Here is a 14,992-nt window from a genome sequence, read left to right as displayed (position 1 = left end):
AAGCCTGAGTTAATTGTATCCAGTTTGCAAATTAATTCCAATTCAGCAGTTTCTCATTGGAGTCTGTTTTTGAAGATTTTTTGTTGAAGAATTGCCACTTTTAGGTTTGTAATGCTTTCATAGGATCTAACCAGAATGGTTTTGGCAAAAGAAAATCTTGTCTCACTAATCTCTTCGAATTCTTTGAGTAATAACGAAGTAGTGGATAAAGGAGAACTGGTTGATGTAATGTATGAAGACTTCCCAAAGACTTTGACAAGGTCCTGCACAAGAGGCTACTAAAGAAGCTGAATAATCCTCAAGTGAGAGGCAAATTATTGTTGTGGAATCAAAAACTTTACTTTTAATTAAAAGGAAAGAGTAGGATTAAATGGTAAACTTTTATTATGGCCAAAGGTTAACAGTGCGGGGTACCTCAAGGCTCCATAAAAGGTCCTGTGTTGTTCAATATATTTATCATAGTCTGGAAAGTGGGTGAGTAGAGACGTAAAATTTGGAAATGATACAAAGTTATCTAGGTCAGTTAGGACCAGAACAGTAAGGAACTTCAGAGAGACGTAAAGAAGCTATGTGAATGGACAACGTGATGGCAAATGAAATCCAATGTTGATAAATGCAAAGTACTGTTAATTGGAGGGAAACATTTAAACTACTCAGACACCTTATGGTGTTCTAGATTAACTGTATCAATTCAGGAAAGGGACCAGGTTTAGTCTGATAAATGAAAACTTCTGTTCAATATGCAGCCGTGGTTAAAAAGCTAACAAGATATTAAATGCATAAGGAATGGGATGCTGAATAGTAACAAAAAAAATTATAATGCCTTTATATACATCAGTGGGGCAGCCTCATTGGAATTCTGTGCGCGGAACTGGGCACCCCATCAAAAAGGATAGACTTAAGGGGGTTCAGAAAAGATGGCAATCAAAGGCTTAAAAAAACTCATGTATGATGAGAGATTGAAAAAATGGGGATTATTTACTTTGAAGAAGAGATGAGACATGAGAAAATATCTTTAACGGTACAGGTAGATTGGGAACTGCTGTCTCATACCCAAGAATTCTTGGCAGTTCCCATATCTGAATCAGTTTTTCATTTTTGTTGCTGTTATATGAATTCCCTCCAAATTATCAATATATTTCAACTGCTTCTGAGGTGTCATGAAATGGATGCAGAATTCAGAGTTTTGAGTAAAGTATTTATTATACCTTGAATCTAAAACAGATCAGATATGTAGTTGAGACAGTGAGGTAGGATGTCTCAGACTATTATTTCTAGTTTTACTTTCTCTCAGTGCTTACCTCAGTTACAAATTCACAATAACGTATTAAGAAATACATTTCTTACCATAATTCCTAGACACAAAATGCATTAGATTGATGGGCATGCTTCTGGTTGGACAATTGGAACATTAGTTTTGAACTCTGGTTAATTACTATTAAAGGGAGTTTCACAGCTAAATCTCAGTGTGCCTGGGGTGGTACCAGAACATCAGATTTAGAATTAGAAGCCACAAAATTCAGATCCTAAAGCTCAAGGCTCTTTAGATCAAGGTGTTGGTTTGACCCATTGTAGAGTGCATTATTCATTGTATAACACCAACAAAGGCCCATATTTAGTACAGTATCCCTATGTACTTGCTAAAAAGCTTTCCTGAATTTTAGGCCAAAATGCTCAGAGCTGTACAAGACAAAGTTAGAGACAGTCTATGCCCTTAGATATGTGGGCCTATCCTCTTATCTCTATCCTTAGAGGCAGGAGTCAGCCGTGAAGTGTTGCTCTGGAACTTTCCCTAAGTTTGAGGGTGATTGGAGCTGAGATTTCGGCTAGGCTTGTCTTTTTAATAACTATACTGTCCCAAACCCCACTCTGTCTAAGAAAGCATCTTGTGTATCTCTATTACTACTTTTACTTTTAGGGTCCTCCAGGTGATCCTGGTCCCCCAGGTCCCCCAGGCCCCCCAGGTCACCTCACAGCTGCCATCGGTGACATTATGGGCCATTTTGATGACAGTATGGCAGATCCACTGCCAGAATTCACTGAAGATGAAGCAGCCCCTGATGACAACAATAAAACTGATCCAGGAGTCCATGCCACACTGAAGTCACTGAGTAGCCAGATTGAAACCATGCGCAGCCCCGATGGCTCCAAGAAACACCCAGCACGCACTTGCGATGATCTAAAGCTCTGTCATCCATCCAAGAAAAGCGGTGTGTATAAAATGCAACATTTAATAATGTAGTATCTGCATATGCCGCATTGTCCTGGTGTACTGCCATTCTGGTCTTAGGATCTCTGGGAAAACATGCATGATATAGGTTGCTGTGGTAATAGCTGTAGTTCATGCCAGGTCTTTTGAATTAAGGAGCTCAGAAACCTCTTGCAAAAATGTTGTTTATTCTTCAGTATTTTATTGCGTAAGGCACTTGGGTACTTCACTGGAGTGCCACCCCTGTAAGTGTGATCACACTGGAGCGCCACTCCTGTATGTATGATCGCAGTGATAAGCTGGTACAGTGCATGTTTGAGGCAATAATAATTCAGCATTGAAGGCTAAATGCTGCCTTTGGATGCATAATCCATTCAGTTGCTAAAATAACATGGGTTACCCATCCTGATTTTGTATACCTCATTGTTCTTTGAGTAGTGTGTTAGAATTACGCTAAGTTACACTGGCATCCAGCACCCCATAAGAATTGTCTGGCAGCTAAGGATCAGCTAGGGAGAGAGCAACCCCAGCCTTTCCCCTTTTCCTGCAGCTATGCCCCCGTGCCAGGCTTGTCTGCTTTGTTCCATCAGAGTAGTGCCAAGGGGCTTTATAATGGGCTTAAGCAGTGCTTAATTTGTGCCAGGGCAGAGCCCCGGCCCCTCTAGGCTTGGCATTTTATAGCCCCGGCACCTCTGGGCTTGCCACGTCAGTTATTAAAGTAAAAAAATTGCTCAAGCCCCCTGGCACCTCTTTTATTACAAATTAAGAACTGGGCATAAGCAAAATTCAGGATCTAACTACCCCCAATTTTAAAGTGCTTAAAATACGGAACCAACTATTGTGCTTGAACTTATCTCTGGAGTGTACATTAAAACAAGTAGAGGGTTGTTACATCATACCCAATATAGTTACACAAGTTGTTTATTGATCAGCTAAACTGGTTAGCCATTGAGGCCTCAAAATAAAAGACATTAGGTAAATGTGGAACTTGTGTTTTGTAATATCTAGAGAGATTCCTAATTATAACTCCCTAATTCATTCAGGAATCTTACTAATATAGCAGAGATTACATTTTTTGTGTTTTGCAGGAGAATATTGGGTTGACCCTAACCAAGGTTGTGTTGAAGATGCTGTAAAAGTCTACTGCAATATGGAAACTGGAGAGACTTGTATTTCTGCAAACCCATCTAGCATCCCGCGCAAAACGTGGTGGACTAGTAGATCACCGGACCTCAAGCCTGTATGGTATGGCCTTGATATGAACAGGGGATCACAGGTAACTAAATATATTTAAATGGGATAAAAAAGGGGTGATAAAATTTTTAAACATTGATTTTTTTAAACTTAAATAAGATATTTTTATTTAAATTAAATACAGATTTGTTTTTAAAAATAAATTTGTTTAAAATTAAATTTGAAATTGACAGCCTGTGTTAAAGCCCAAACTTATTATAATCTATTAAAATAATAGTAAGTAGTAAGTTTGCTGCCAAGTTTTAAAGTAAATCAAGGATTGGTGGAAGTCGCTGAATAGGCATCTGGAACCATAGTTTGTTGAAGTACTAAACCACCTTTTGGCAGCAGAAGCATCTCTGTAGATGCAGAGAGAATATTTTCTTTATTTAAGTGTATTCAACTATATCAGTTCAGTGAAAAATTCATTCAAAGTTAAGAAAATGATTGGGAGTGGAAAAAGCAGGAAAACTTGTTTTCCTCTTCCAATATATGAATTAAAAACTAGGTGTGAAAATATGAGATCTACTAGTTTCAAATCTTGTTAGGACATAGTGATCAGAAACAATCAGTTTAATTCACTAACTATAGATACGTCCTTCGGTTAATAAATCAGTTAGTTTTAAATACAAAACATGTTTTGATTAACTTTTTGATAAACTTTTTTCTTATATATGCAGCACATTTAAGACAGTTTTATTTAATAAAATGGAATACAATTCTGTTTTTGTACATTTTAATTGAATTTGAATTTCCATCCAAATAGAGTTTGATACAAATCACAAGTGAAAAACCAATCAACTAGTAAATAAATGCAATCATTCACCATTTTCTAACAGAATAAAAATGTAAAAATTAAGAATATGAATAAATGTAAGTTAAGCTACATGCTTAAATAAATGTGTACAGACGTAGTGTATTTTCCTGGTTAGCAAAAAGCAGCACCAAATCCAGTGTGAAGGCTATATTTTTTTGCAAATCAGCATGTTTTAATGATTACCAGCCAATGAAAATCAACTTGTCTTTAGGAAAATAACTAAAAAATACAAATGGAAAACATGAGAAAAATCAATTATTTAAATCAAAGTTTCCCGCTTGCTGATTTAAATTGCTTTGATTTAATTAAATCCGCCCTGTGAGAAGGCTCTTCTCCAGATTCTTTCTTTTTCTTTTTGGATATTTAATACTATTTTGAGCAGATCATGCCATGATAAGAACTTTATAAATACTGGTAGACAGATTGTCTGACATTCAAGTTGTTACTTACTTGATTCAAATATATTGTTTACTCTTCACAAATATAAAACTTCCTTCTGTATCCCTAACTTAGTTCCCAAAAAATCTGGTTTCACGAACAAAATGTTGCAATCTGTATGCCTAATTGTGCAGTCCCTATGCAGACATAACTCCTGGTGATTATGTTTAAGGCTGCAATTTAGTTATGGAGGTCATGGAAGTCAAGGCATCCGTGACTTCCAAAGGCCTCAGTGACTTCAGCCAGCGCCTCCTGAAGCTGCAGGGTCCCCTGCCACCTCTGGAGGCAGGGAGCTGGGGGATCTGCCACTCCTGGCTGCCGTCGGTGGCTTCCACGGGGGGCAGGGAGGACCTGGTGGCAGGGGGCACCTGCCACGGCGGGCGGCAGGGAGGATCCCCAGAGCTCCGGGCCGCCATGGGAGGCAGGGGGGACCCTTGCAGCTTGGAGCTGCCAATGGAGGGGGACCGTGTAGCTCCCAGCTGCCTCTCCCAGCTCCCCAGGCTACCCATTCTGTCATGGGTGTTTTTAGTAAAAGTCATGGACAGGTCACGAGCTCCTGTGAATTTTTCATTATTTCCTGTGACCTGTTGGTGGCTTTTCCTAAAAATATCCGTGTCAAAAACTTAGCCTGAAAAATACCAGGCTTCCAGAATGAGCTTCAGAACTCTGAGCCCCTGGGCCACTGAAGATCATGATGAAGGATTCCTATGAGGGGCATTAAAGGCAGTAGTTGCTGTGGGTGCTAGCATCTCACAGTAGGTGTTTAGCATTTTACAGATTTGAGAATATTTAATCCATGATCTGATGGAGGGGAGGTAGAGTTCACCACCAAGAAAAATTGTAAAAAAATAATTAATATGTTAACAACATAGTCAGGTCTGATAAGTACCCAGTATAGCCTTTGTAATATTCACTTGCAACTCTAGAGACTGGTAGTTGAAAAGAAATTCTCAGACTTGACTGATTATAGCTAGCATATATTATAAGAAGACGTTGCAGATAGAGAAGATTTTCCTCATTCTCTGTACACTATCTGGTTTGTGGGAAGTATACATTTTCCAGCCAATATTAAATTACATTTTCTACACTGCAGTCACTCAAACTGTATGAATAAAATGAAAAATATATAGGAAGGGAAAATGCAGAATATTAGCAAAATGTTTGTCTGATTTCTGATTATTCACAGAGAAGAGTGCAAATAGCTAACAATGTTCTATAAAGGTCACGAGATATAAGCATTCTTTCTAGCTCCAGTCTAAGTAATGTGTTCTGATAAAATCTGTAGTTAGTATAATATATTTAAACTTCTTTGGTTAATATTGATATTACTGAATAAAATGTATGTAAAATAAGATCCTAAAATTACAATAAAATAGTTACATTTTTAAAATGTTTTCTGTGGTTGACATTTATTATATATATTTGGCTGCTGCTCTAGTGAGCTATTACATTTAACGTTAGAGGCATTGACCCAGCTTTGAGTTTCTTCAGGCTGGGCCTTTGTGCCAATTCGGAATCCTGTTAACTTTGGTAGGGATCTGTTGGGATGTGTATGTGGTTCTCAGTGCAGGACTGGGGCCTTAGCTAAAAAGGTACTATGTTTTATGGCCAAAATTTTCCAAAGTGGCCTCAGTTTCTGGGTGCCCCAGCTTGTAGAAAATTATTAAAGAATTCTAATGATTCTTGGACTTGCTGTGTCTGGAAATCATTAATATTACTGGTTTCAGAGTAGCTGCCGTGTTAGTCTGTATCCGCAAAAAGAAAAGGAGGACTTGTGGCACCTTAGAGACTAACGAATTTATTTGAGCATAAGCTTTCGTGAGCTACAGCTGAATGCATCCGATGAAGTGAGCTGTAGCTCACGAAAGCTTATGCTCAGATAAATTGGTTAGTCTCTAAGGTGCCACAAGTCCTCCTTTTCTTTTTATTAATATTACTGACATCCACAAACTTTATATGAATTCATGTAACCTAAGATAATCTATCTTGTATCTTTGCAGTTTGTCTATGGAGACAGTGAGTCACCAAATACAGCTGTCACCCAAATGACCTTCCTGCGCCTTCTGTCAAAGGAAGCCTCCCAGAATATCACATACCATTGTAAGAACAGTATAGGGTACATGGATGACCAGTCTAAGAACCTGAAGAAAGCTGTAATTCTTAAGGGGGCTAATGACCTTGAGATCAAAGCAGAAGGAAACAATCGATTTAGATATACTGTCCTTCAGGACAGCTGCTCTGTAAGTTCTAACTTTTCAAAACTGATTTCATCATGTTTATAAAGAAAAATGACTTTTTGGGGGCCTTTAATATTTTCAGATCTTTCTCAAGTTGGAAAAAGTCCACAGAATTGAACATTTCTAATGTAATAATACTACAGAAATTCTTCCTGGGTCTCAGAGTAATAGGATTTACAGGTGGAAAAGACATTTTGGTCCGGATTTTCAGAGCTGGACACACAAAATTGAACTCTGAACAATTTAGAGGAATTATTAATTACTAGTTACTATTATTTATTATTAAACAAGGTCTCTGTCTCTTCTTCCCTCCTTTCACTCTCCATCCCCATTTGCTATTGTGTGTGATCAGCCAAAGAATCCAGATAAGTCCAAAATCAAATGTTTCTGTGCCAAGTAAGTAGGACCTTAGATACTGTGTACAGTTGCTAATGCTTTGGTACCTCTACTTAGAACTGGAAAGAAGGGATCTTCTATAGAGAAAGTCCATAGTGTAAAGAAGAAACAGCTTAGATCAGTGGTTCTCAACTCTCGTCCACCGCTTGTTCAGGGAAAGCCCCTGGCGTGCCGGGACGGTTTGTTTACTGGCCGCGTCTGCAGGTTCGGCTGATTGCGGCTCCAGTTGGCCGCGGTTCGCCGCTCCAGGTCAATGGGGGCTGCGGGAAGGGCAGCCAGCACATCCCTCGGCACGCGCCACTTTCTGCAGCCCCCATTGGCCTAGAGCAGCGAACCGCGGCCAGTGGGAGCCACGATCGGCCGAACCTGCGGACGCGCAGGTAAACAAACCGTCCCAGCCCACCAGGGGCTTTCCCTGAACAAGCGGTGGACCAGAGTTGAGAACCTCTGGCTTAGATCATAGAAATGTAGGGCTGGAAGGTTCTGAGATTGCTTCATCTAGTTCCTTAATACTCTTAACAGGAATTTAATCAGGCCCTGCCAGTTTATCTGAATATTCTTTAACCTGTTCTTTCTCTATTTTGGTATGCATTCATTTCCCCTTGTTGTTAATAGTAATTGTGTTGAGTATCTGGTCTTTTTAATGAAGACTGAAGCAAAATAGGCAATAAACACCTCAGTCTTTAGATGTCATTAATTATTAACTCTCCTTTCCCACTAAATATCAGACCTACACTTTCCTTTGTCTTTCTCTTGCTCCTAATGTATTTAAAGACCCTCATCTTATAACCTTTTGTGTCCCTTGATAGGTGTAACTCATTATGTGCCTCAGCCTCTTAGATTTTGTCCTTAGGTGCTTGTGCTTTTTTTGTGTGTGTACTCCTTAGCAATTTGTCCATGTTTTCATTTTTCGTAGGATTTCTTTTTGATTTTCAGATGGAGCTGTATTAGCCTCTTACTAGTCTTTCCAACTTTCCTTCTCATTAGGTTAGTTTACAGTTGTGGCTTTAATCTTGTCTCCTTGAGGAACTACCAGCTCTCCTGAACACCTTTTTTCCCTTAGATTTTGTTCCTATGGGACTTACCTACCAGTTTTCTGTGTTTGTTAAAGTTTGCATTTTTGAACTCCATTGTCCTTATTCTGCTGCTGTCATTCCTCATTTCCTTGGAATCGTATTTGTGCTGCTCTAAGTTCCCCCCTGCACCATACCATTTTCAGCCTACATGCCCAAATCCTGGAATTCTGTATAATTTTTTGTAATGTAAAATGAGTTTTTATTTTGGAATGAATGAGAATACTCCCCCACCATCTCCAGCTTCACTTTCTGCTTGTTTCTGCACAGATGTTTACCCCATTGTTTATTATATGTAGCAGTACATTATTAATACATCAAAAAGAAATTTCTTTTACTTTCAAAATTAATCTAATTTTATGGCAGCAATGTTGCTATTTAAGATTCAAGACTGAAGCTGATGACTCAGATGGGCAAGCATTTTTTTTAAATGAAAAAGCTTCAGTAAGCAATTGCAGTACAAGAGGACACGCATTGTGCAGTAGATGTACAGTAGGGTCCATCTGGACTGTCTCTGATAGTGTTGTTGGCTTCTGCTGGCCCTCAGGATGCTTTTCAAATGAGCTTGAACCATGGCATAACATTTCCCTCACTTGTTTTTCAGAAACGTAATGGGAACGTTGGCAAGACTGTCTTTGAATACAGAACACAGAAAGTGGCACGCTTACCTATCATAGATATCGCCCCAGTGGACATTGGTAATACAGACCAGGAATTTGGCATTGAGATTGGGCCCGTGTGTTTTGTGTAAAAGAAAGAGGAAAATGTTAACACACCACCACCAACAACAACTAAACGCAAGAACTTAGACTGATGGAAGTTAATCCTGAGACTCTTGAAGTAATGGCTGATATTGCATCAGCATTGTACATACAGTTCTTTTTAAATGCCTGGCCTCCTTCAGAATATTTATTTTACTTACAAACCTTCAGTTTTAAATGATCTAAACCAACTTTTCAGTGCAGCAGTACAATTTAAAAAGGATCAATGATTACCCTTTTAAAAAATCTGGATGATAATTGTAGGGCTTTTTTGCTCACCTTCTTTGAGTGTAATTCAAAATTTGTAGGTATTCTATACAGATAGTTTAAAAGTGGAGCTTTGTAAAATTCAAAGGAATACTTCTTTTGCTTGGATGCAGATTGAATAGCAGAAAAGTAGAGCACTTTTGTGAACTTTGGTTTAAAATATTTGGAACCAAATATGCTTTTCCCACAGCATGTTTAAATGAAACCAATGTTTTTCTTTCCCCGGCCAGTCACAAAAAACCCAATGTCATTAATCGAATAACGCTTTTTAAGTGAGGTCATCTTACTTGGCATTGTCCTTAGTGAAATGCTTAACAATTCTATGTAAATGTAATAGTCTACACAGAAGTGGATGGCCTTATATTTTATGAGGCCTAGAAGAAATCCCTTCAGCATCATAAACTTCTATGCAATAAGAAAATTCAGGGGTAAATCTTTGAGTAGGTGTACATTTGAATTTTAAGGGTCTGTCCTTCTCCCTCCTGACAAGGTACATACATAACTCCATACTATTAATGAGGCTTTCACTTGGAGGAGTATGTACCCTTAAATATGTCTAAAACCTGATACCCAATTGATTTCTTTTAGTACTTGCATAATCTAATAAACCATTACATATAAAATTTTATAGACCATGTCATAAGTTTGTTTTCAGCTTATGTGTGTCATCAGTCATTCACATGTGTACCAGACCAAGGGTTCAGAAACTCACTGTTGCAGAAATGACTTTTTAGTCGACGACCAGTCATGCATTACCAGTCATTTTGACCTATCAGCCCTGAATTGTCAGGGCAAAAAGTGATCCACCATTTCTTAGCATGAGCTACCTCATCTCTAAAAGCTGGGATGCATTTAATATTCTTGTTTTTATTTTAGATACTAAAAGGTGCTATATGCTTCTGTTATTATTCCAAGTATGGAGATAGGCAGGGCAAAAATAATAATTTTTTTAAGTGATGGTGCTAAAATGACTTCTGTAAAAGTCTGACAAAATAAAGATACTTACCACCAACATAGTTTTGAAGAGTAAAGCTGTTAGATTTCCAGTGTTTGAAAGAACAGTGTTACAGTGCATTTTACCTGTTGGTCATACACTATATGGAATGTTTTGTAATACCAACATGTTTTATTACCTAAAGCATGTGGGTACAAACATAATTAGAGGGTTTTTTTCTGTTTCTTTATTGCATTTGTGCTCGCCGATGTTTTATGTGTCTCTTTAAATAAAAAAATAAACAGCTGAGGCGATCCCAAAAGAAAAGCCATGCACATAGCTTTATTCATGTATCTTTGCAAAGCATTTAATTAAATACATGCTTCTTGTTATGTCAGTGGTTTCCTTTTTGTAGAACTCCTTCCAACATATCCCATTCAGTTCATTGCTGGGGGGAAACAGAATTTTATAATTTTTGTTGCTGTTTTAAATGATTTAGATGTTTGTAAAATGTGCATCTAAAATATTTTATATATTGGATTATAGTGGAAATTTTCAGTGATATCCTTTTTTGTTGCAAATCTCACAAGGTGGAAGTTAAATTACATCAAATTATCATCACCTATCCTACTAAAGCTGCCCAGCTAATACTCTTTGGAACTCCAGGATGTCAGAATTTTTATTCATGATTGAATAAAATATGATGATCAAATCAGTATGTCAGTTTAAATAATCTCTGATGTTATAAAATGTAATTTATAGACCATTTCCAAAGTTATATTTGCAATGATCAAAATAATCAAACATTAATGTTCAAATAATCAGTCATTCCTAAATTGTAATAGTTCTAGCTCTGTAAATTTTAAGTTTGTATGTGCACACTTGTATACAATAGATATACACAGGAAACCGCAGGAGTGTTCAGAGGTTCACATGGGCATAGTCTATTCTTCCTACATGACAAAGGCTCAGTTCTGCGATTTTCACTAGGGCAAAACTCCTATTAAAATCTGGTTAAAGGCTACAGAATAGGCACCTTCAGAGCTGATGGGCAATCTAATCATGGCTGAATGACTGTGGTGCACAGTGGTTAGTACATAATGCTTTATCACAAATTTAGATATTGCTAACTGGTAGTACTTTGTCATATGGGGTTTATTCAGAGGCATAAAATAAGGCGAAAGTAAACTAAGGATGAATCTTTTACTCTGTTTCAAGATTTAAAATACTTTTAATCTCTGACTTTCATCTGCTGGGATAATATAATCCAGAAATAGTATACTTGTGTTTTAGATTAGATGGATTTTAGGTATAAAGGATGTATTATGAGTCCCAGCGTCATAGCAAAAAGTAGTTAGCCATTCCACCTTGAATGGTCCCTTACAATATGTGCTAACTACTAATGCTAGACAATCTGTTCTACCTTGCATTTTCTTGTGACACTGGAAGTACCTTTCCCAGACCTGAAGAAGAGCTCTGTGTGGGTCAAAAGCTTGTCCAAACTTTATTAGAAATTGGTCCAATAAAAGATATTACCTCACCCACCTTGTCTCTGTTTTCCAAATGCCCACCTACTACCACCTATTGATCCCAATGGGAGTGAAGCCAGGTTTCCCTTAGCGAGAGGTGATGGTAAAATGTTATATGGCAATGCACACTTTAGATACCTCCATCCTGTAGTGATAGTGTGAGGAACAGAAAAATGAAAACTCTAATGTGTCTTCAGAAATCAGTTAAATCTAATCTGGAACTTCAAATACTATTATGCACTGATCATAAGTGTATGCCTATTGCATAGTATCACTACAGGAGGGAGTAATGGTCGTTTGGGTGCCTTCACTTGCATTTCCATACATTCGCATGTTCGGATTCTTTTTAAATTTAAGCTAACCTGAATTTCCAATGCTTGTTCTTGGGTTAATTACAACATTCCTGAAATGCTTTTACCCTTATGTTACTGACATGCACTCTCCACCTTAACATCAGTTCAATGTAGTTTTAGATCTGGAAAGATATAGTCACAATTAAACATATATAAATATAAGGCTGATAATATGTATAGGCCCAGTCTGTGTCTCCCTCCTCTCCCCAGGCGTGGGGCTCTGCACAAGTACAAGGGTCTGGATCCAACTGCAGACTCAGAGTCCATCCAACCCCTGCACTGTGCCAGGGTATGGAGCTTGAGAGGACAAGCTATGCCTTGCGACCACAAACCACTGACCTCGCTTTCTGCCAGGACAGGGGGCTCTGAGAGGGTGAGCTGTGCTTTACAGCCACAAGTTTCCAATCCTTGCAGTCCCCCAAGGCACGGGCTGAGAGTCAGACAGGCATGCAGGGCCTCAAACCCTGCCTGAGGCCATGACTCCGCTGTGGGATGCTCAACCAAGAGCATAGACAGTCCCACAGCCAGGGAAGGTTCTCCTGGCTGTGGGAATGTCTATGCTCTTGGTTGAGCATCCCACAGCCAGGAGACCCCTCCCAGCCTACTAAAGGGTAAATCTTGCCGAAATACCAAATCCCTCAAAAGGTAAAAGCAAGTGCCCCTTGTAAGGCAGCTATTTGGATTTGTAATGAGCAAACCACATGGAAAAAAAAATCACAGTTTTAACCCTTTGTCCTTTGCTTTCCACCCTGACACTGAGTTTGCTGGAACGCTTCTCTCCTGCACAGACAGGGCCTGTATCAATTCTGCTCAGTGCCTCTCCCCCTCAGGGCAGCTTGTTCAGGGGTGGTTGCAGCCCGGCCTCCAGGTGCCGCCTGTGGGGAGCAGCGCCTGGCAGGCTTTGCTGGGGAAAGCACGCAGGGATCTAGCAGCAGCAGAGTGGGAAGGGCGGCTGTGTTTGGTTTTCAGCCTGCCCAGGCCCTGCCAGGAAAAGGGACTCGGTGACTGAAAGGTAGGTGGGGGGGGGCTGTACATTAAAGCAAAGGGCGCTGAGGATAGCTTGTGCCCAGAACACAGGCACAAGAAGACGCCGCACCCCGCAAGCGGAGGCACTGTGGGATTGCCCGGAGGTAAGTGAGGACTAATGCATGGAGTAAAGCCCTGCATGGCACTGGCTCAATCCTGAAGTATTGACATGAGTGCCAGACGGACGGACGGCAGGAGGCGGAAGATGCGCTTTCAGACTCCTGGGGAACTGGCTACTCCCCCAAGTCTCCCCCACACTACACCCATGAGCATCCCTAGCCCAGTCCCGTCCTCCCGACGTGGCTTCCCTTTGCTTCCCCGTCATTTTCTGTAGGAGGACATGAATTCTGCGCATGTGCAGGGGCACAGAATGCTCCCAGGAGCAAAATGCATTTTCATGGGGGTTTCATTTCAGCGGGTTTCATTTCAGACTTCATTTGAACTATTATTCTTTCTTTGCCTTTGGAATTGGCTATAGTTGTACTACTTTGTATCTCTACCTTTTTGGCATTGTAGAGAGTGGAATTGGCATATATTAAACACGAGGCTCTCTCAAATTATGAATAATTAGCCAAGTTATGAACCTTAGATGTTTTTGTTCCCTATGGATCAACTGTTCTATCAAACCAGGACTGAGACTGGCCTGTCCACACTTGTAGCACCACAGTCCAGTAAATGACAAACCCTCACTAGCCTTTAATAGTTAGATCTTCTAGGGAGGGAAAATGTGATGTTGATAATTTCCTGTGCAATAATGTCGTTATATAAATTATTTCAAAATTATTAAAAAAGACAAATTGCCTGGTGAAAACCTTGACCATTTTAGTTGGGTCCTTCTTTGTGCGGGGAAGGGCCTCCCTGTTGTGAGAGGAGAAGTTCCAAGGACTCTTTACAGTTGAATGGCAAATGGAGGGTGTTGCCGGCACCCAGTGCCGAGAGGCTGAACAACAGCTTGAGTTGGTTCGCTACCCGGTGTGCTACACCCAATAATCACAACAGGGTGGAGAAGCTGAAAAGTTTATTTGAAGCTTCAAAAAGGTACAGGGAGATTTGAATCTCAAATCCTGTACACAGAGCAGGAAGTTACACAGGCTTTTATACATCCTTTTTCCCAGCATACTTATCCAATAGCAAACTGCCCTAAGTATCCATATAGCCAGCCAATCCAGTTCCCAGCTAGTTCCCTGGTTCTCTGTATCATTTGTTAAACTATACATAAAGCTGCTTTATTCAGCATTGTTCTTCCATATCTGCCCTGTTTGGCCTTGCTTAGTTTCAGGCAGTCTGACACTGCAGCATATTGTTGCAGATTCTCAGCATAACGGCTGTGTGTGCCTACAGGCGGGGGGGCCAAGGACACTTGGGCCTAGTACGCAGAGCTGCTGCGAGTGCCTCCAGGCGGGAGGGGGGGGGCAGGCAAGGACACCTGGGCCTAGTGCGAGGGGGCTTCATCGACACTCATGGTCTTCCATCCCCTCGAGTTACCTAGTGGCCATGCCCCAGTGTCCCCAACAAGGGGATAGCAGCACGTGTCATTGAGCTTCATGTTACTTGGCAAAAACCCAGCTGTGAGAACTGGTCTGTAAAGAGCTAGAAGTTGAGCCCTGAATGAGTAATGAGACAACCTGCTCTCACCATTGACTAGGTCACAGTTGAGGAATGTTAATGACACATGATTTGCACTGCCATTGAGGGGTAGAAGATTGCATACTCTACTTC

The 14,992-nt window shown here is 40.0% G+C and overlaps 1 protein-coding gene across 1 annotated transcript in view; it reads left to right on the top strand.

The window, feature by feature from the left end:
* COL5A2 (collagen type V alpha 2 chain) overlaps window positions 1–11,884 on the top strand; it is a 79,907-nt gene extending 68,023 nt beyond the window's left edge. Inside the window, exons 46-49 of the mRNA XM_074967762.1 lie at window positions 1,919–2,210; window positions 3,298–3,485; window positions 6,698–6,937; window positions 9,008–11,884. Of these exons, the coding sequence (XP_074823863.1) occupies window positions 1,919–2,210; window positions 3,298–3,485; window positions 6,698–6,937; window positions 9,008–9,154 (867 nt within the window). The 3' untranslated portion in view covers window positions 9,155–11,884. The remainder of the gene's footprint in view (window positions 1–1,918; window positions 2,211–3,297; window positions 3,486–6,697; window positions 6,938–9,007) is intronic.
* Window positions 11,885–14,992: the final 3,108 nt, after the last annotated feature.

Source organism: Natator depressus, chromosome 11 (genome assembly GCF_965152275.1).
Source record: "Natator depressus isolate rNatDep1 chromosome 11, rNatDep2.hap1, whole genome shotgun sequence".
NCBI classification, from domain to species: Eukaryota; Metazoa; Chordata; order Testudines; family Cheloniidae; genus Natator; species Natator depressus.
Note: the sequence above shows the minus strand (reverse complement) of the source record. Positions and strands in the feature narration are given on the sequence as shown.